Consider the following 21,614-nt stretch of genomic DNA (forward strand, 5'->3'; position numbering starts at 1 on the left):
CATTTACCAGAGATGCAGTAGCACCAAACTGCAGGCACTTACCCTGTGTTTTCCCCTGAAAAGCTTTTATTGGTGGACAGTACTAAAAGTCAGACCCCTTGTCTGCCCCCAGCCCACTGCTGGGGCTAAGTCAAACTGCTGGTGTATGGGGTCTACTTTCCCTCTCTCTGGGGCAGGAGTCACTTTGGAGTGGTGCTGGCCCCCGTCAGGGCTGCTTGCCCACTGCCATGGCTGTGACACCATTTTGTTTTTAGTTTGTTTAGTTTTTTTTTTTTTTTCTTAAGATTTTATTTATTTCAGAGGGGCAGGGGAGAGAGCTCAAGCATGAATGAGGGGAGGAGGAGACGGAGAAGCAGACTCCCTGCTGAGCAGAGAGCCTGATGCCTGATGCAGGGCTTGATCCCAAGACCCTGGGATCATGACCTGAGCCTAAGGCAGACGCTTAACTGACTGAGGCACCCAGGTGCCCCTGTGACACCACTTTGGATGGACATCCAACAAGTGTGTGTTGGAGGAGGTGGGTCTGCAGAAGAATGCAGGGTGGGGCATGTGATGCTAGCAAGGTCCATGTCAGCCCTCTGCTAGAGGGGACCTATAGCCTCCCAAAACTTCCTTTCAAGGCAGGCTGGAGGGGTGGATCTGCAGAAGAGCTCCGGGGCGGGGTGCACTGTTAGTAAGCAAAATGGAGAGTGTTTGTGTTACACTGGTTCCCCAGATGTTGTATATCTAGACTGGGGGGCTGGGGAGCAAAACAGTACTTGCCAGCTCTTTTGTTCTTGGAAAAGTCTCCTGAAGATCCCTGCCCCTCCAGCACAGGCTCTAAGATTAATAAACAAATCTCTCTCCCATATATCTCAAGTGTTTTTCAAACTGCTGCTTCCATGCTGTATCTCAGCTGGGCTGTTGTGCTGTCTCTTTAAGGGTGAGAACTCAGTTTCTTATAGTCCTCAGGGTTTCCCTGAGCCTGGCCAGCTGATTTTTAAAGTTCCAGGAGTTAAGCCCACTGATTGTAAGAATTAGTGAAGTTAGGCTCCTCTGGTTTTCAAAGCCAAATGTTATGGGGATTCATCTTCCCAGTGTAGATCCCCCATGCCTGGCGTGCCTGTTGTGGGGTCTCCTTCTCTGTCCTGTCCATACCAGTGGTGTCCTATCCTCCCACAGACAGTCCTGAGGGTCAGTTTGGCTCCCAACTGCATCTCTTCCCTTTGTACCCTCTTCAATGTGGACTGTTCTCTACATTTAGTTGTGAAGAGTCTGCTCTACCAGTGTTCAGGTCATTTTCTGGTTTATTTGCACTGATGTGAATGTTATCTAGGTGTATCTGTGGGACAAATTGAACCTAGGATCATCCTACTCTGCCGTCTTTCTTGGAAGTGTTTTGTTGTTTTTCAATAAGAATTTATACTTTCCTTCATAATGTCTTGCATATTTTTTTTAGTATAGTTGACACGCAGTGTTTCATATGGTCTTGCATATCTTTGTTAAATTCATTCCTAGACATATTGCTGCTACAAATAGAAGCTGGTTTTTAATATTACATTTGGATTGTTTCCAGTTTTTACTACTATAGATAATGTTTCTATTATAAATATATGTTCCTTATTGCACATGTTCTCACATATCTATTGAGTATGTACCTTGGAATATAATGTTCGTGTTTAGGATAATGAATCTCAAACTTGAACAGATGGTGTCCAAAAACAGTTGTACCAATTTACACTCCATTGGCATCGTTTGAAATTTCCATGTGTTCCATATCTTTACCAACAATTAGAATTCTTAGTCTTTTTATTTTTAGCCACTGGGTGTGTGTGGGTGTATAGTTGAATCTCATCATGGATTTAATTTGCATTTCTATTATTACTAATAAAATTGGGAAAGTTTTCATCACAGGTTTATTAGCCACTTGGATATCCTTTATTATGAAGTAACTCTTTAATTTCCTTGCCCATTTTTCTCCTGACCCATTTTTTCTCCTGAATTTTTGGGGTTTTTTCCCAATCGAGTTGTAGGAGTTCTTTACATATTCTGGATTTCAACTCTGTTATTTGTTATATGTATTGCAAGAAACATTTTCTGCTCTGTATTTTGCCTTGTTGTGTTTTATGAGTATCTTTTGGTTAACAGACATTCTTAGTTCTAACATAGTGTATATCATTCTTTCTCTTTATAAGGTTAGTGTTTTTGTAACCTGATTAAGAAATCTTTCCCTGAGTTTAAGAAGACATTCTCCCATGATATCCATTTGGAATTGATTTTTGTGCGTGTGTGATGCAAGGGTCAAGTTTCATCTTTTTCCCTATGGTTATCTAATTGTTTCAGCACACTGATTGGAAAGACTTTTATTTCTTTACTGCCAAGGGGCATGGTTCAGTTTCTGAACTTTCTATTCTGTTCATTGATCTTTCATCTATCTGTGTGCCTGTCACACAACTATCTTATTTACCATAGTTTTCTAATAAGTCCTGATTTCCAGTCAAAGGAGCCCTCCAGTCTTGTTCTTTTTCACAATTATTTGGGTTTTTGTTTTTTCTCAAAATTTTATTTAAATTCTAGTTAGTTAACATATAGTGTAATATTGGCTTTAGGAGTAGAATTTTGTGACTCATCACTTACATATAACTCCCAGTGTTCATCATAACAAGTACCCTCCTTAATACCCATCACCCATTTAGCCCATCCCCCACCTATCTCCCTCCATCAACCCTCAGTTCTCTATTCTTAAGAGTCTCTTATGGGGGGCACCTGGGTGGTTCAGTCATTAAGTGTCTGCCTTCAGCTCAGGTCATGATCCCAGGGTCCTGGGATCGAGCCCCAGATTGGGCTCCCTGTTCTGCAGGAAGCCTGTTTCTCCCTCCCCCACTGCCCCTGCTTGTGTTTCTGCTCTCACTATCTCTCTCTGTCAAATAAATAAATAAAATCTTAAAAAAAAAAGTCTCTTATGGTTTGCTTTCCTCTCTCTTTTTTTTTTTCCTTCCCATATGTTTATCTGCTTTGTTTCTTCAATTCCACATATGAGTGAAATCATATGGTATTTGTCTTCTCTGATTGACTTATTTCACTTGGCATGATACCCTCTAGTTCCATCCACATTGTTGCAAATGGCAAGATTTCATACTTTTTGATGCCTAAGTAATATTCCATTGTGTATATATACCACATCGTCTTTATCCATTCATCTGTTGATGGACATCTGGGCTCTTTCCATATTTTGACTATTGTGGACATTGCTGCTATACACATTGGGGTGCATGTGTCCCTTTGAATCACTATGTTTGTGGGGTTCTTTTCAAGCCCCATGTTGGGTATAGAGATTACTAAAAAATAAACTTAAAGAAAGCTTATATATTTTTGGTTACATTTATTCCTAGATATTTTTGATACTATTATAAATGATATCCCTTGAAAATTTTTATTTTCTAAATGTTTATTGTTGCTCTGGCATGCAATTCATTTTATTAACCTTGCAATTAGCAACCTCACCAAAATTTCTTAGTCTAATTTATCTGTAAATTCTTTTGGATGTTATGGTACATGCTTACATCATGTGAAAATAATCAATTGCATTTCTTCCGCTTCAATTTTTTTTTTTTTTTTTTTTCCTAGCATTGGCTCAAACCTTTGGTCCAGTGTTGAATTAGAAATGGTGATAGCAGCCATCCTTGTTCTGTTCCTGCTTTAAAAAGAAAAGCTTTCAAGTCTCTCACCAATTACTTTAGGGTGTGTGTATGTGTGTGTTTTATTTATTTAATTTGTTTATTTGCCAAAGAGAGCATACACACAAGTCGGGGGGGTTAGAGGGGGAAGGAGAGGGACAAGCAGACTCTGCAGAGCCCCATGCAGGGCTCAATCTCACGACCCTGAGATCATGACTTGAGCAGAAAGAGTTGGACACTCAACTGACTGAGCCACCCAGGCACCCCTTGTGTGTTTTAGATACTATCAGATTAAGAAATTTCTTTAATTAATGCTAAGTTTTTATCATCAGTGGATGTTAAATTTTATCAGAAGGTTTTTGAGTCCTTAAGATGATATAATTTTTACCTTTATTCTATTAATATGATTGATTGCATTGGTGAATTATCCTTATATTCCTAGAATAGACACAATTTTGTTGTGCTCTATTATTTTTCATAAATTGCTGGATATTTAATTTTAATTAATTAAAATTTAACCTTAAGAATTTTTGTATCCATGTCATAAATATGATTGGTTATAATTTTTCTTTTCTCATAATACTCTTCAAATTTTGGCTTCATAAACCAGAATTGGTTATTGGGGATCGAGCCCCAGATTGGGCTCCCTGTTCTACAACATTAATATGATGTACAGAATTGGGTTATATTTCCTCTTTTTTAAAATTCTCTCAATGAGCTTGTATAAGTTGACATGTTTTTCCTTAAATATAATGTGGAATTCTCTAGTGAAGCCACATTGGCCTCAGTGTGGGGATTTGGCCACATTTTCTTTGTGGGGAAGTTTTTAAATTGTGGTTCAGTTTCTTTATTAGATATAGAATTATTTACAGTTTTATTTATTCTACCCATTTTTGGTAGGGTGTATTTGTCCAAGCACTTGTCCATTTTATCTAAATTTTCAAATGTCTTGGCATCACATTGTTCAAAATATCATTGTATTCTAATGTCTATCATGGTGGTCCCTTTTTCATTCTTACATTATTGTTTCCTTTTGATTAGTCTCATCAGAGATTTATCAATTTTATTAGTCATTTTAAAGTACCAAGTTTTTTTGGCTTGATTCTCTTGTTTGTTTCCTAGTTCATTAATTACTATTATATTTAGTGTTTCCTTTCTTCTACTTTCTTTGGTTTAATTTGTTCTTTTTTTAAAAAAACTTCTTTAAAGGAATGATTAACTCATAGATTTTCAACTTTTTCTTTTCTATTTGGTATTTCAGGCTATATTTTCCCTCTAAGAATTTTTTAGCTTCATCCCACAAATTTTTATATGTAGTATTTTTATCAATATTTAGTTCAAAATGTTTTCTATTTTCCATTGTGCTTATTTCTTTGACCCATGTATTATGTAGAAGTATACTTTCTTATTTCTAAACATATGAGTATTTTGTAATTATCTTTTAGGAGTTGATTTCTGCTTGTATTGCATTGTGGTCAGAGAATATATTACCTATTTTTTTTTAGTTCTTAGAAATTTGTTTATACTTGCCTTGTGGTCCACAGTTCAGTCAATTTTATGAAATCTTTTCCGTGCAATTGGAAGTGTATTAAGCATTGTTGTGAACAGTGCTCTGTATCTGTTAGGTCATTTGTAAATTGTTTTATTCAAATCTTCTGTATCCTTACATTTTATTTTGGTTTGATTGAAATTTTACAATATAATTCCTTCCTCCCCTGTAGCAATTATGCTGAAGATTTCAACTTGCATCCTCCATTTAGCTATTGATTTTTTTATGTTGGCTTTGTATCTAGCAATTTACCTGAACTCTCATTAATTTTAGGTTCTAGCCTGTAGATTTACTTGGATTTTTCTAATCTGCAAGTAAGGAAAGTTTTGTTTCTTCTGTTTTTATCCCTATACATTTGATTTCTTTTTCTTACTGCACTGGCTAAGCCCTATAGTATGGTGTTAAATAGGAACAGAGAATAACGGACATTTTATTTAGTTCCTGGCTTTAAAGGGAGTGCTAACAACATTTCAACATTAATATGATGTACAGGTTTCCTGCTATCTGAAAGTAGAGCATTCCTATGAAAATTTGCATAAGCCAAAATGGTGTGAAATAAAGAAGCAATTACCATTAATTTATATGGAAAATGTTTAGAGCATTCCCAGACCTGAAAAAATAACCCATCTTAGCCTTTTCCGGTATCTTAGGACACATCTTGCTAATGGATGCACAAAATAAATCAAGATAAACCACAGATGCTCACAGACACAGTTCAAAGCTACAGTGGCTTGATACTTAGATGCTGAGTGTGTTTCCCAGGGTGGGAGCTTGGCGGTATCACTCGCACTGCTCCGAGTGTGTGCTGCCTCCGTAAGTACTCACTGCAAAATAAATGCTGGACCGTATTTTTGCTTTATTCCTTTTCTTCATAAAAGTGAAAATCCTCTTCAGATTGCTTTCACTTAGCAAAAACAGGTGCTGACATGGGTTTTTCATAAAAGTGAAGTGGCATAATGCAAACTTTTGAAAAAATGGAGGACACTTACACCTGGTAGGTATTTTGGTAGATTCCCTTCATCAAGTTAAAAAGGTTTCCAGGGCGCCTGGGGGGCTCAGTGAGTTAAATGTCCAACTCTTGATTTTGGCTCAAGTCATGATCTCAAATTTGTGGGATTGAACCCCTCTGTCAGGCTTTGAGCTGGGTGTGGAGTCCACTTAAGATTCTCTCTCTCTCCCTCTGCCCCTCTGCATCCCACTCACATGTGCCTTCTCTTTCTCTCTCTCTAAAAAAAAATAAATAAGTAAAAAAAGAAGTTCCTAGTTTTACTTGGCTCTTAAAACTGTGAATATATACTGAATTTTAGTAAATGTTTTTTTTCCTGCACTTATTGAGATGATTACAAGGTATGTCTCTCTTAATCTGTAAATATGATATATTACATTAATATAGATTTCTGATATAAGATTATTCTTGCATTTCCGAGATAAATGGAACTTGGTATTGATATGTATTTTTTCTACTGCTGGATTCACTTTGCAAATACTTTAAGTTTTAACATCTATATTCCTAAGTGACATTGGTATAAAGTTATCTTTTATTATATTTTTGCAATTTGGGAATCTATTATATTAGTGCTAGTAAATGAGCTGTAAATTTTTCTCTTTTTTACCATTATCTAAAAGAATTTATAAAAGAAAATATTTCTTATAGATTTGGTAACAATGTCATCTTGTTCTTTTGGAGGGAGGTGGTAAAAAAGACTGTAAATATAATTTTTAATGCAATGTTGTTTTATTCAGGTTTTCCCTTTTCGAATCAATTTTTTTAATTGATATTTTCATTTAAGTTTTTTTTAAGGTTTATTTTAGAGAGCGGGAGAGAGCATGGGGGTGGGGGGGTGGGGCAGACCGAGAGGGAGAGAGAATCTCCAGCAGGCTCCCCGCTGAGCAAGGAGGCTAACCTGGGTCCCCATTTCACAAGCCTGAGATCGTGACCTGAGCCAAAATCAAGAGTTATATGCTCCACCAGCTGAATCACTCAGGTGCCCCTGTTTTCATTTAAGTTTTTAAAATGATTGACTTATTAAAGTTATTCTTACAGTGTTTTTGAATTTCTGCTATATAGTAATTTTGACCCCTGTTTTATTTCTAATATTTGTCCCTCCTCTCCTTTTCTAAAAATCAGGTGTTTTTTTGTTTTGTTTTGTTTTAAAGATTTTGTTTATTTGACAGAGAGTGGGAGAGTACAAGCAGGTGAATGGCAGAGGGAGAGGGAGAAGCAGGCTCCCCGCTGAGCAGGGAACCCAATGTGGGGCTCAATCCCAGGACCCTGAGATCATGACCTGAGCCAAAGGCAGACACTTAACCAACTAAGCCACACAGGCGCCCCTAAAAATCACTTTTATAAGAGATTTGTGTCTTCGTTTCTTGAGGAAAAAAGCACTGGTGTTTAATGTTATCAATCATGTCTATTTTGTTTTCTGTTTCATTTCTGTTTTAATATTTATTTCACTTTTTACTTGATTTTAGTATATTTATTTGCTTTTACTTTCTTGAATTGAAAACTTGGCTAATTAAATTTTAATTTTGGGGGGCACCTGGGTGGCTCAGTTGGTTAGGCATCTGCCTTTGGCTCAGATCATGATCTTTGGGTCCTGGGATGGAGCCCTGAGTCCAGACCCCTACTCAGCAGGGAGCCTGCTTCTCCCTCTTCCTCTGCCCCTCCCCCCCACTCATGCGTGCTCTCTCTCTCAAATTAATGGATAAAATCCTAAAAAACTTTTTTTAACTTTTTAACCGTATGATCTATGCATTTAAAGTCTGTGTCTTTTCCTGTTAATACTGCTTTAGCTGACTTCCAGTTGCTTTATAGGTACTGCTTTTTTTGTTTCTTAGTTTTAAATAATTCATGATTCTACTAATTCTCCTAAAAATCTTCTGGTTTTTAAATGCAGAGATAATGCAGAAGTGGTTTTTAAACATCTAGACTATTTAAAAATTATTTATTTTTAATTCCCCAGTGTTTAGGAGTTTTAGCTATGTTTATATTATTGATTTTTGAATTTGTTCAGAGATTGTGATCTAGAATCCAATTGTGGCCCAGGGACTAGCAAAATCTTCATATCCACCTCAGACCTACTCAATTAGAACCCACACTTTAATAAGATTCTCAGATGCCCTGTATATCATTGAAGTTTGAGAAGCACCAGTCTAGATGATTGCTCAGTAATGGTTTAGAGTGTTTTTCCCCTTTAATTTCCCCCCCCTCTGGTTTATCTAAAGATTTGCTTCCCCTGGGCACTGATGTAACCATTTTTCTTCTGACTTGGAGGAAAGAACAATGCGAACTTTTAGCATTTTTGGCTCCCTCAAAGCTCACCTTTAGGAATGTTTGGGCCCTTTCTCCTTTTACTTAGAGGAAGGGGAAAAAAACCGAAGGGCATCATCTGGGTTGCGCTTTTCTCTCCCTCTAGCCAGCATGGCCAAAATCAGCCAGGGGAGCCAGCAAGCCAGTTCATATATGGTTGAATCTATTTGTTTTTAATTCCATAGATAACTACCACCTCTTTTTCCATTTATCTATGGATGGACACTTGAGTTGCTTCCATATCTTGGCTTTTGGAAATAATTTTGCAGTAAACACAGGGGAGCAGATACCTTTTCAAATTTTGAATTACTGGACCATATGATAATTCTATTTTTAATTTTTTGAGGAACATCCATACTGTTTTTCACAGTGGATGCACCAACTTACATTCTCACCAAGAGTGCACAAGGATTTCTTTTTCTCCACATTCTTGCCAACACTTGTTATATACTTTCTTGTCTTTTTTATTCTAGCCATTCTGACAGGTGTCAGGTGATATCTCATTGCAGTTTTGATTTGCATCTCCTTGATGATTAGTGATGTTGAGCATCTCTTCATTTGTCTGTTGGCCATCTGGTATGTTGTCTTGGAAAAATGTCTATTCAGGTCCTCTACTCATTGTTTCATTGGATTGTTTGGGGTTTTTTGGTGTTGAGTTGTGTAAGTTCTTAATGTATTTTGGATATTAATTCCTTATCAGATATATCATTTGCAAGTATCTTCTCCTGTTGAGTAGGTTGTGTTTTCAATTTGTTAATGGTTTCCTTCACTATGGAAAACCTTTTTATTTTGGTTTAGTCCCAATAATTTATTTTTGCTTTTGTTTCCCTTGCCTAGGAGACAGATGTAGAAAAATATTGCTAAGGGTAATGTCAAAGGGCTTATTGTCTAGGTTTTCTTCTAGGAGTTTTATGGTTTCAGGTCTCACATTTAGGTCTTTAATCCATTTTGAGTTTATTTTTGTGTATGGTGTAAGTGGTCCAGTTTCATTCTTTTGCATGTAGCTATCCAGTTTTCCCAGCACCATTTATTGAAGAGATTGCCTTTTCCCCATTGTATAATTTTTATCTCCTTTGTCATTAATTAATTGACCCAATAAGCATGGGTTTATTTCTGGGCTCTCTAATCTGTTCTATTGATCTATGTCTCTACTTTTGTGCCAGTACCATACTATCTTGATTGCTACAGTTTTGTAGTTTATCTTGAAATCTGAAATTGTGATAACTCCAGCTTTGTCCTTTCTCAAGATTGCTTTGACTATTTAAGGTTATTTGGTTCCATACAATTTTAGAATTCTTTGTTCTAGTTCTGTGAAAAATGTTGTTAGTATTTGGATAGGGATTGCATTAAATCTGTAGGTTCCTTTGGATACTATGGACATTTTAACAATATTAGTTCTTCCAATCTATGAGTATAGAATATCTTTCCATTTGTGGTGTCTTCAATTTCTTTCATCAGTATTTTATAGTTTTCAGAGTATAGATCTTTCACCTCCTTGGTTGAGTTTATTCCTAGGTTTTTTATTATTTTTGATGCAATTGTAAATAAAATTGTTTTCTTAATTTCTCTTTCTGCTACTTTGTTATTGTTGTATACGAGCACAACCGATTTCTGTGTATTAATTTTGTATCCCATGACCTTACTGAATTTATCAGTTCTAATAGTTTTTTTTAAAGATTTTATTTGTTTAGAGAGAGAGAGAGAGAGAGACAGAAACAGCACGAGCGCTTGCATGCAGTGGGAAGAAGGGTAGAGGGAAGGAAAGAATCTGAAGCCGACTCTGCGCTAAGCTTGGAGCTCATGCAGGGCTCAGTCTCACAACCCCAGGACCATTACCTGAGCCAAAATCAAGAGTTGGTTGCTTAACCAGCTGAGCAACCCAGGTGCCCCAGCTCTAATAGTTTGAAATCTTCAGGATTTTCTATACATAGTATCATGTCATCTACAAATAATGACAGTTTTACTTCATTCTTAACCATTTGGATAACTTTTATCTCTATTCTGTCTGATTGCTATGGCTAGGACTTCCAGTACTATGCTGAACAAAAGTGGCAAGAGTGGACATCCTTGTCTTGTTCCTATTAGAGGAAAAGCTCTCAGTTTTTTACCGTTAAGTATGATGTCAGCTGTGAGTTGTTCAGATATGGCCTTTATTATGTTGAGGTATGTTTCCTCTAAACCCACTTTGTTGAGAGTTTTTATCATGAATGAGTGTTAAATTTGGTCAAATGCTTTTTCTACATCTATTGAGATGATCATATGATTTTCATTCTTTGTTGATGTAGTGTATCATGTTGGTTGATTTGCAAGTATTGAACCATCCTTGCATCCCCAGAATAAATCCAACTTGATTGTGGTGAATTATCTTTTTGATATATTGTTGAATATGGATTGCTAATATTTTGTTGAGGATCTTTGCATCCAAGTTCATCAGAGATATTGGCCTGTAGTTTTCTTTTCTTTTCTTTTCTTTCTTTTCTTTTTCTTTTTCTTTTTCTTTTTTTTTTTTTTTTTTTTTTTTTTTTTTTTTTTTTTTTTTTTTTTTGTAGTGTTTGTCTGGTTTTGGTATCAGGGTAATGCTTGCCTTGAAGTATATATTTGGAAGGTTTCCTTCCTCTACTATTTTTTTTAATAGATCGAGGATAATAGGTATTAACTCTTCTTTAAATGGCTAGTGGAATTCACCTGTGAATCCATCTGGTTCTGAACTTTGGTGGTAGTTTTTGATTTCCAATTCAATTTTGTTATTTATAATTAGTCTGTTCAGATTTTCTGTTTCTTCCTCATTCAGTTTTGGAAGATTGTATGTTTCTAGGATTTTTTCCATTTCTTCTAGACTGATTAATTTGTTGGCATATAATTTTTTTGTAGTACTCTCTTATAATCCTTTGTATCTCTGTGGTGTTGGTTGTTACTTCTCTTTTGCTTCTGATTTTATTTATTTGGGTCCTATCTCTTTTTTCTTGATACGTCTAGCTAAAGTTTTCTCAATTTTGTTTATCCTTTCAAAGAACCAGCTCTGTTTCATTGATCTTTTCTATTTATTTTTAGTGTCTATTTATTTTTGCTCTAATCTTTATTACCTCCTTCTACTAGCTTTAAGCTTGTTTGTTCTTTTTCTAACTCTTTTAAGGCATAAGGTTAGGTTGTTTATTTTAGATTTTTCTTATTTCTGGAGGTGTTTGTATTACTATAAACTTCCCTCAGACAGCTTTTGCTGTCTCCATGAATTTTTTTATTTCCCTTTTGATTTCTTCATTGACCCATTGGTTGTTTACTAACATGTTATTTAGCCTCTATATGTTTGGGTTTTTTCCACTTTTTCTTGTGATTGATTTCTAGTTTTGTAACAATGTGGTCCAAAGATGCATGATGTGACTTCAGTCTTCTTAAATTTAATGAGGTTTATTTTGTGGTCTTCCTGGAGAATTTTCCATATGTATTTGAAAAGAATATGTATTCTGTTGATTTTGGATGGAATGGTCTATATATATATCTGTTATGTCCGTTTGGTCTAATATGTCATTCAAAGATAGTTTTCTAATGCATTTTCTGCCTGGATAATCTCACCTTTGATGTAATTGGGGTGTAAAAGTCTCCTACTAGTATTGTATTACTGTTAGTTTATCCCTTTATGTCTGTTTATATTTGGTTTATCTATTCAGGTGCTCCAATATTGGGCGCATAGATATTTACAATTGTTATATGCTCTTGTTGGATTGATCCTTTTATCCTTAAATAATGCCCTTTTTTGTGTGTCTTGTTACAGTGTTTGTTTTAATGTCTCTTTTGTCTGATTTAAGTATTACCACTCCAGCGTTGTTGTTGTTTTTTTCAATTTCCATTTGCATGAAATACCTTTTACCATCCTTTGATTTCCAATTTATGTCTATGTAGATCTGAACTGAGTCTCTTGTAGGAAGCATAGATATGGATCTTATTTTTTCATTCTGTCACCCTATGTCTTTGATTGGAGTATTTAAGTCATTTATATTTAAAATAATTATTGAGGGGCACCTGGGTGGCTTAAGCGTCTGCCTTCGGCTCAGGTCATGATCTCAGGGTCCTGGGATCGAGCCCCACATCAGGCTCCCTGCTCAGTGGGGAGCCTGATTTTCCCTTTACCCCGCTCATGTGCTCTCTCTCTCTCACTCTTTCTCTCAAATAAATAAATAAAATCTTTAAAAAATTTTAAATAATTATTGATAGGAGTGAACTTATTGGCAATTTTAAAAATTATTTTCTGGTTGATCTTTGTAGTACTTCTCTGTTCCTTTCTTCTTCTCTTGTTCTCTTTCCTTGTGATTATGACTTTTTGGTGTTATGCTTAGCTTTCTTTCTCTTTATTTTTTGTGTATCTATTATAGGTTTTGGGGGGGTCATGGTTGCCATGAGGTTTGTATATAACATCCCAAGTATGTAACAGTCTGTATTAAGCTGATGGTCACTTAAGTTCAAACACATTCTAAAAGAACGTTTTTACTCCCCTTCCATGTTTTATGTATATGTTGTCATATTTACATCTTTTTATAGTTTTCTTCTAATTATTGCTTTTTTCTTTTCCACTTAAAGAAGTCCCTTTAATATGTCTTGTAAGGCTGGTTTAGTGGTGATGAACTCCTTTACCTTTGCCTGAGAAACTCTATTTCTCCTTCAAATCTGAGTGATAGCCTTGCTGGGTAGAATATTCTTGGTTGTAGGGTTTTTTCCACTCAGCTCTTTGAATGTATCATGCCATTCCTTTCTGACCTGCTGAAAAATCAGCCAATAGCCTTAGGGGGTTTTCCTTGTATGTAACTTTTTGCTTCTTTCTTGCCACTTTTAAATTCTCTATCTTTAACCTTTGACATTTTAATTATTATGTATTTTGATTTGGACCACCTTGGGCTCATCTTGTTTGGAACTCTCTGTGCTTCCCGAACCTAGTTGTCTGTTTCCTTCCTCAGGTTAGGGAAGTTTTCACCTATTATTTCTTCAAATAAGTTTTCTGCCCCTTTCTGTTCTCTTCCTGGGACCCCTATAATGGGAATATTTGTTTTCTTGATGTTGTCGAAGGGATCCCTTAACCTACTCTTTTTTTTTTTAGTTCTTTTATTTGCTGTTCAGCTTGTGTGTTTTCCATTACCATGTCTTTTCAGTTGATGATTTGTTCTCCTGCATCTGCTAATCTGTTGATTCCCTCTAGTGTGTTTTCATTTCAGTTACTGTGTTCTTCAACTCTAGTTGGTACTTTTTTATGTTTTCTATCTCTTTGTTGAAGTTCTCACTGAGTTCTTCCATTCTTCTCTCCAGTCCAGTAAGCATCTTTATGATCATGACTTTAAACTCTTTATCAGGTATATTGTTTATCTCTGTTTCATTTAGTTCTTTTTCTGAGGTTCTTTCTTACTCTTTTGTGTAGAGCATATTCCTCTGTCTCCTTATTGTACTTGACTTTCTGTGTTTGTTTTCATGAATTAGGCAGATCAGCTACTTCTTCTAAACTTTGAAGGAGTGGTCTTGTGTATGGTCATCCCCTGTGTAGACAGTGTGTACCTGGTGACTTTGGCTGACTGGAGCTGTGGATGGCCTGGGCTGTGGGTCCCAGAACACTCCATGCTGGGTTTTCCTGGTAGGATGGCCAGAGCTGTAGTAGGCACTGGCCAGGGTGGCCCCTGGGCTCTCTGCACAGAGGACATCCAGTCAGAATGGCTGAAGCTGAAATGAGTACCGTCCAGGGAGTCCCTGGGCTCTCCATTCAGAGGGTGCTTTGCAGAATGGCTGAAGCTGAAGTAGGTGCAATTAGAGGGATCCTGGCACTGTCCCCACAGAAGGTGCCCTGATGGGGTGGCTGGAGCTGAGGAAGAGGCTGGAGGTCCCAGGGCACTTCATATAAGGGGCACCCTGGTTGGGTGGGTGGACTTAAGGTGGCATGCAGGCCAGGGGGTCCTGGGGTGCTTTTCACAGGGGATGCCCTAACAGGCAGCTATAGCTGAAATGAGTGTGCAGACCAGGGCAGTCCTGGGGATCTCCAGAGGGTGCCCTGAGAGGACAGTTGAAGCTGAAGAGGGTGCAAGTCAGTACCCTGGGGTGCTCCATGCAGGGGTTCTCTGGCAGGTTGTCTGGAGCCAAAGCAGGTGTGAATTGGGTTGTTTCCATGGAGGAGGTGAGTTTGGGATCTTCCTATGTCACCATCTTGGACTGGAATTCCCCTATTTTAGTTACATTTTAGGTGCTTTAAGCAACTCTAAGGGACAAACATACATGCACACTCACACACGTATACACACTACCACTCTCGTGTCAGGAAAATTACCTAAGTCTCTGCTTACAGATTCAAGAATTGGACTATAGATTGTGCATTGTGGGGAGGATGATAGACACACCTGAGAAATAATAAAGTTTAAGGATTGATATAAAAGATCATATAAACTGGCATTAAGATGTCTTTGATGATGTGAAAGTTGCTTAAATCCGTAGAACCTCAGTTTCTCCCTCTTTATGCAAGGTATTTACCTCACAAAGTTGTTGTAAAGATTCTATGAGATCTGCAAAGTATTATCCAAGTGTTAGTTATAATTATGAAATCCAGAACTATATTTTATTTAAAGATGCAAGATGCTTCTTCTGACTTCAGGATAACAAAAGCTCTCTTACAGACTTCCATCTAACCAACTGGGTGAATATTCTGATGTTCTCTATTCCCTCTATAAACACACCTGTGGTATCCATTGGCATGTTGAAAACTTGCAGCTAGTAAGCTTCAATTTAGTGTGCCTATGTGTTTCTGCTTCCACCAGTGTCTGTCAAATAATCAAATATTATATAGATCTGTAAAATGTCAGAGTGAACAGAATGTTAAAATTTTATGAGCCCTTAGTTGAATGTTTCAAGAAGATTCAAAGAAGTTGAGTGGCTACAACCAAAATTGCAGCTGAATTAAATGCAAGGAAGACTAATATAAAACACTGGGAGAAAAATCCCAGTAGTAAAATCTAAGAGGTTTCTTCACCTAGATTGCTCTAAAAAAAAAAATCTGAAACTAGAAATTATAGATGATGCAGTGGTTTATACCATGGACCTGGCCTTTCTAAGAAAGAACTCCAACTGGGAGACTCACACTTAAAAAGTTAAAACCTTTGTCTAATATCAGAAATTTAGTGAATAAGTATACATTTATGTTTTAAGATAAAATACTGAAGGTAAGTATGTATCATTTTTATAATTCCCTGCTGTACCTGACTTGACTGGATGATAGGACATCTCCTGTGTCTGTGATTGTATATAGCCACAAGGACAGAGAACCTGCAAAAATGTTTTTCAGATGGGAAAGTACCAGTTATAGAGACCCAGAGATGTCCTCCAGACAGAATTGAAATGTTAACAGTCTATACCACTGAGAGCTGGGTTGTTAATAGTCATGATTTCCATTAGCAAGAAGCCTTTATATATCACAGATTGAGGTGGTAAAAAGTCTTTTTTGGAAGTACTTGGCTTAGAATGTTTTTCAAACTATGGGTTGCAAAATAAGTTTAGTTGTTCGTTGAAAAAAAAAGGGATAGAATAGAAAATAGAATGTATCTGAAGTTAAAAGGGTAAGCTTGAAATTACACCAAGTAAGTTCAGCATACACTGGCTAAGACAAAAGCTACAGATAACTGTAGAAATAAAAGAAGCACCATATTTTTTAAATCAAATTTTGTATAGCAGGGCAAAAATACAAACTAGAATAAGACATAAACTTTGAGGATGAAATGACATGAAATCAAGGGTTTGCTTTTAAAATGCTATAGGGGGCCCCTGGGTGGCTCAGTTGGTTAAGTGTCCAACTCTTGGTCTCAGCTCAGATCTTGATCTCAGGGTCATTGGTTCAAGTCCTGCACTGGGCTCTGTGCTGGGTGTGGAACCTACTCAAAAAAAAAAAAAGTTTAAAAAATGAAATGCTGTAGAAGAAGACAGGAAGAAAAACAGGGAGGGAGGGAAGAGGAGAGAAACAAGTACAGCAATATAATATACTCTGGGAAGCATATATGGGGTTCGTTATACTGTTCTCTTTACCTTCATGTATGTTTTGTAAACGCACTAAAGACTCAAAAATAGAAGAAAAATGGGTGTTATAAATGCTGTGTCATGTTTTGGGTTCTGATCATGTTTTATCTTTTATAGGTACTTTTATTTATGTTAGTTAGTAAAACAGGGTGTGTAATTAGTTCTTAATTGGTAAGTAGCTCTTGCGCTCTAGAGTCCTAGAGTAGACCTCACTGCCTCCGTTCCCACAATCCCCAGCAGTAGTGATTCAAGAACAATATACACGTGCGCCTGTGTCTTCGTGCCCACAGGGCAGAATTCCAGGTACAACCTCAGAGCAGTGAAACAGCTTTGGCTAGTCCTGAATTAAAATCTTTTGAACAAGCACTTCCAGAGTGAAAGAAAATCGATGCAAAATGAGCTCTTTGAATATTTCTTTTTTTTTTTTTTTTAAGATTTTATTTATTTATTTGACAGAGAGATAGAGAACACAAGTAGGCAGAGTGGCAGGCAGAGGGAGAGGGAGAAGCAGGCTCTCCGCTGAGCAGGGAGCTGGACGTGGGGCTGGATCCCAGGACCCCAGGATCATGACCTGAGCTGAAGGCAGCCGCTTAACCGACTGAGCCACCCAGGCGCCCCTCATTGAATATTTCTGACAGCATCTTTATACCAAGTACTGCCATGAACAGTGGTTCATGGACTAACTTCTTTTCTTTTCCAGGAAGAACTGGAACTATGATTTGTGCCTACCTTATCGCCAGTGAAATATTTATAACTGCAGAGGTATGAAAGACGTTACTACAGACGATCTTGTGCTGATTGAATTTGATAGTTCTGAAACCTCACTGGTAGGATGTTAAGATGATTCTCTGAGTCGTGGTACTTAGAGAAGTTGTAATTGGAGATGCACTTATTAGAAAGCCTGGTTTTGATACTTTCTTTATTTTTTTTCAAAATTTTATTTAAATTCTAGTTAGTTAATCTACCATATTTCCTTGTTTAATTTGCACTGGTTAGTAACCTAGGTGCTTCTTACTCTAGGCCAGGACTAGGGTGAGGTCCATGAGACACTCACCTTAGGCACAAAATTTAAGGGAATGCCAAAATTTTCAGTAATTAAGAGAAATAATCTAATGCAGTATTTTTTTAAATCAAAATTAATGCAAAAAAATCCATGATGTCTACAGTAATACCAACATTTTAAATGAAGATAGAGCCTAATAGGGACAGGATTATAATGGGGTAAGGTCAAGCTGTCCAAGTGGAAAACAACTCCACAGTCATAATGCTTCTTACACCTCATTTCATCCCAGCCCCATTCTTATGCCCCCAGATAGGGGACGGTCTCCTTCCTCACAAGAATAATATCAAGACTGGTTTGGTAAGTTCTCCAAAGGACCTCCAACATCCTTAGAAGCACTAGGTAGATAAAAGGTACATTTTCCAATGCATAACAAAGTTACTGGATGTTATTAACCTTTTGTAGTCAATATCTATGGGGTCTGTTGGAGGCTGTGCTCTCTGAAAATTTCTGCAGAGACAGGGTAGGCTATTTCCGGTTCTTAAAGTGGGGTTCTCAGTCTTCTTTCTGCCATGATCGAGCTGAGAAGCTCCCACTGAACGGACGTGCCCAGCAGCTCTGCTCCCTACTTGGCCTGCAGTCTGAGAAGAGAAGCTTCGGGTTGTCTACAGTGCCCCACCCTCTGGTGCCACTATCTGCTTTGTTCCTAATTTTTAACACACAGGTTAGGAAAATGGATGTTCTCATACAGTGTTTTTCAAACTGGGTCCAATCTATCAGTGAGTTGTAAAGTCAACTTATTGGGTTGTGACTAGCGTTTTTGAAAATAAAATGTACTAGATTAGAATAGAAAATATCAAAAGGTCAGTATTGTTTTGTGAAACTTTGGTTTCAGTTGTGTGTGTGTGTGTGTGTGTGTGTGTGTGTGTGTGTGTAAAAAGCCTTGAAATGACTTTTTTTGCTGTTAATTTTAGTTTGAGCAGCCTCTGCCCAAAGGCCACGGACTTAAGGAAATAATGTGCCTTTAGAACCTTTAAGAATGCCTTACACAGGAAAAAGAAAGTGCAGATGAACCATGATTGCATTGCCCCCTTTTCCGTAGGAGAGCCTTTATTATTTTGGAGAACGGCGAACAGATAAAAGCACCAGCACTAAATTTCAGGGAGTTGAAACTCCTTCTCAGGTAAGTTGTCTTTCTTAAAAGGGGGTTCTTTGGGGAGTTTGGCACCCATTATTTGGTTTCGTTTTGGACTCTTTACCTCTGGTAAAGGGGCAGCTCCACTCTGGTGCCTGTGACTGGCTGGATCCCTCCCAGGACCCGAGAGCCACGCCTCTGAGTCCCCCCGGGCATCCTGCTGTCCGTTTTACATTGGTCACTGCTTACAGAGTTCAAGAGTTGATTCCCTTCCCAAAGTAGGAAGGTCTAATTTCTAAGATTCCAGACTCGAAAATTATGGAAAGTCACTGGCCTTTGATTCCTCTCTGAGAGGAACTGAGTCTTTCACAAACCCCTACTAGGACAGTTCACCTCTTGTAGGACATCACGTGTGTGTGTGTGTCTGTGTGTGTCTGTGTCTGTGTGTGTGTGTGTGAGAGAGAGAAAGAGACAGAGGAGGGGGCTGCTGTATTTTGAAAGAAAAAAGGGAAATTAAAATCTTTCAAAAACCTATTCTATTCCAGACACTATTGTACTTCGACATACATTATCTCATTTAATACTCAGGAAATCCATGTGAAATACATGCAGTTACCCTATTTTATCCTTTTAAAAATGTTTTATGAATAATTTCAAACATAAAAAGTTGAGACAATCCTATAATGAATCCCCTTATAGTCCTCACACCACTTCAACCATCATTTTATCATGTTTCATTCATTCCCTCCCTATTCTCCACATACACATACACCCCTTCTCCACAGAACCGTCTAGTGTGGAGGAAATCCCAGTCATCAGATGATTTTATCTCACAAGGATTTTAGTGTGACATTTCACATAGACTCTTGGTGGGGGAGGAGGACACCTTAAAACCATTGATCATATCTAAAAATATTATATCTTAAGGGGCACCTGGGTGGCTCAGTCGGTTAAGCATCTGACTCTTGATTTCAGCTCAGGGTCATAATCTCAGGGTCATGAGATCGAGCCCTGCAATGGGCTTTACATTCAATGGGGAGTCTGCTTGAGATTCTCTCTCTCCCTCTCCTTCTGCCCCTCCCTCCCTCTAAAACAAATAAATAAATCTTTAAAAAATAAAAATAAATAAAAATAAAAATATTATACCTTAATGATATCTTAATAATATCCAATTTCCATCATTACGTTAAATGTTTCTAAAATTTAGTTTGTTTCAATCAGGATCCAAACAAGGGCGAGACATTTCATTTGGTTACTAGATCTCTTCAGTCTCTTTTAGTTGATAGGTTTCCCACCTCTCTCTTTTATTCCTTGTAATCTGTTTATTCCAGAAACTGGAATATTTATCTTATAGAGTTCACAACATTCTAGACTTTGTTGTAAAAACCATGCTAGGGGTATTATATTCATTATCTCATTTAATATTCTCAAAATCTCAGAGTGGACACCATTACAGTTCCCATTTTACAGGTTGGGAAAGTGAGGTTCAGGGAAACTAACTTGAACCAAGAACTCAAATCCAGCTCTGTCAGACTCTGAAGCCCATTATTTCCCATCCTGTGCACAGCTTCTCTACATTGCCTTTTCTGTATTGCTCCTCAAGCTGAAGTAAGAGCTGGTTAGGAACCCTTAAGTAGACATGGATGTGGCTGTGACTGAAAGTTTGGAGTTAAGTGCTGGGAGCCAGTTAGATACCCTTGGCCTTTGTTAGCAGCACATTGTAACTGCTGACGCTAGATGTTTAGTTTGGGACAAAAGAATGCAGCCTTATCCACTGATACTTTTCTGCCACCCCCAAGCGAAAAAGGAAGAAAAAAAAAGTCAAAGGCCAAAGGCTAAAAGTCATAAACGAACTTACTGAAGCCTAGTCAGGGAATCATGCCCTTTCCATGCTCAAGACCCGTACTGGTTTCTGACAGCCGGTGGCCCTCAAGGTCTTCTACAGTGTGACTTTTCCAACCATTTCTTGCACTATGTGCCTCCCATGTCCCACACACCAACACATTTGGACTGTTCAGGGTTTCCCACCCTGTCCACACTTTATATCCACATGCCGCTGCTCATGGAGGCCCCTCTCCAGGAGCCACTTTCCCTCTGAACATAGAGAGTCTCTCGCTTTTTCAGTTCTTACAGCACTTTGTGTTTTTCGGGGGGACTAAGTTACTTCTCACAATTCTCTAGCTGTTTGAAGTGGTGACTTCTCTACCCCTTTTGCAGCCAAGGTCCATGTCTTACCCATCTTAGCACCATTTGCCTCCCAAAGTGTCTCACACAGTATCCCCTTTGTGTGTAGGGAATGCTTACTAGACACATGTTCGTTGTACGAACTTCTGCTCCAAAGCCTTGTTGTCTGAGGCTGTAGGAGAAGGAAGAGTGGGGGCAGAAGCAGCTTGAGGGCCCTGGTGGGTTACAAGACTTCGGTGGAAAGTAGAGAATCTTGGGGCAGGAGCCGAGGGGCTGTTAGATGGAACTCCTTCAAGGATTCTCCCTGCACATCTGCCCTCCCCCCACCACTTCTGCACCCTGCAGTTTCTCTAACTCCAGCCCAGAACTGGTACATACTGGTACATCATAGGCTACAAAGGACTATCTTCTGATTCACTGGACTAACAAGACAAGGACTTGGCCTCAGGTGTGAGTGCTGGGTTGGCAAGGCCCCAGGACAGAGTTCCCTCCATGGGGGGTGGTAAATCGCAGATACTGTCATATTTTGATTGTGCTTTGTGGCCTGCTCTGTGGACTACATTTCATCCATCCCCAAGTTAAGAACTTGCATGAGCCTTTCTTTTGACTGGCCCTTTCCAATGGAAAGTATGGCACTTAATTTTATTAACACTTCCCATTGGGTGGGGGAAAAAAGTCCAGTTGATTCAGTACCATAACTCTTCCACTTCTTTTTTTTTTTTTTTTAAGATTTATTTATTTGAGAGAGAGAG

At 37.9% G+C, this 21,614-nt stretch overlaps 1 protein-coding gene across 1 annotated transcript in view; it reads left to right on the forward strand.

Moving 5' to 3' along the window:
- Window positions 1-21,614, forward strand: part of LOC116631482 (phosphatidylinositol 3,4,5-trisphosphate 3-phosphatase TPTE2-like) — a 141,600-nt gene that overhangs the window by 100,097 nt on the left and 19,889 nt on the right. The window contains exons 20-21 of the mRNA XM_032402639.1: window positions 17,244-17,305; window positions 18,646-18,726. Coding sequence (XP_032258530.1) covers window positions 17,244-17,305; window positions 18,646-18,726 — 143 coding nt within the window. The remainder of the gene's footprint in view (window positions 1-17,243; window positions 17,306-18,645; window positions 18,727-21,614) is intronic.

This window comes from Phoca vitulina, unplaced genomic scaffold, assembly GCF_004348235.1.
Source record: "Phoca vitulina isolate PV1807 unplaced genomic scaffold, GSC_HSeal_1.0 scaffold5, whole genome shotgun sequence".
Classification (NCBI taxonomy): Eukaryota; Metazoa; Chordata; class Mammalia; order Carnivora; family Phocidae; genus Phoca; species Phoca vitulina.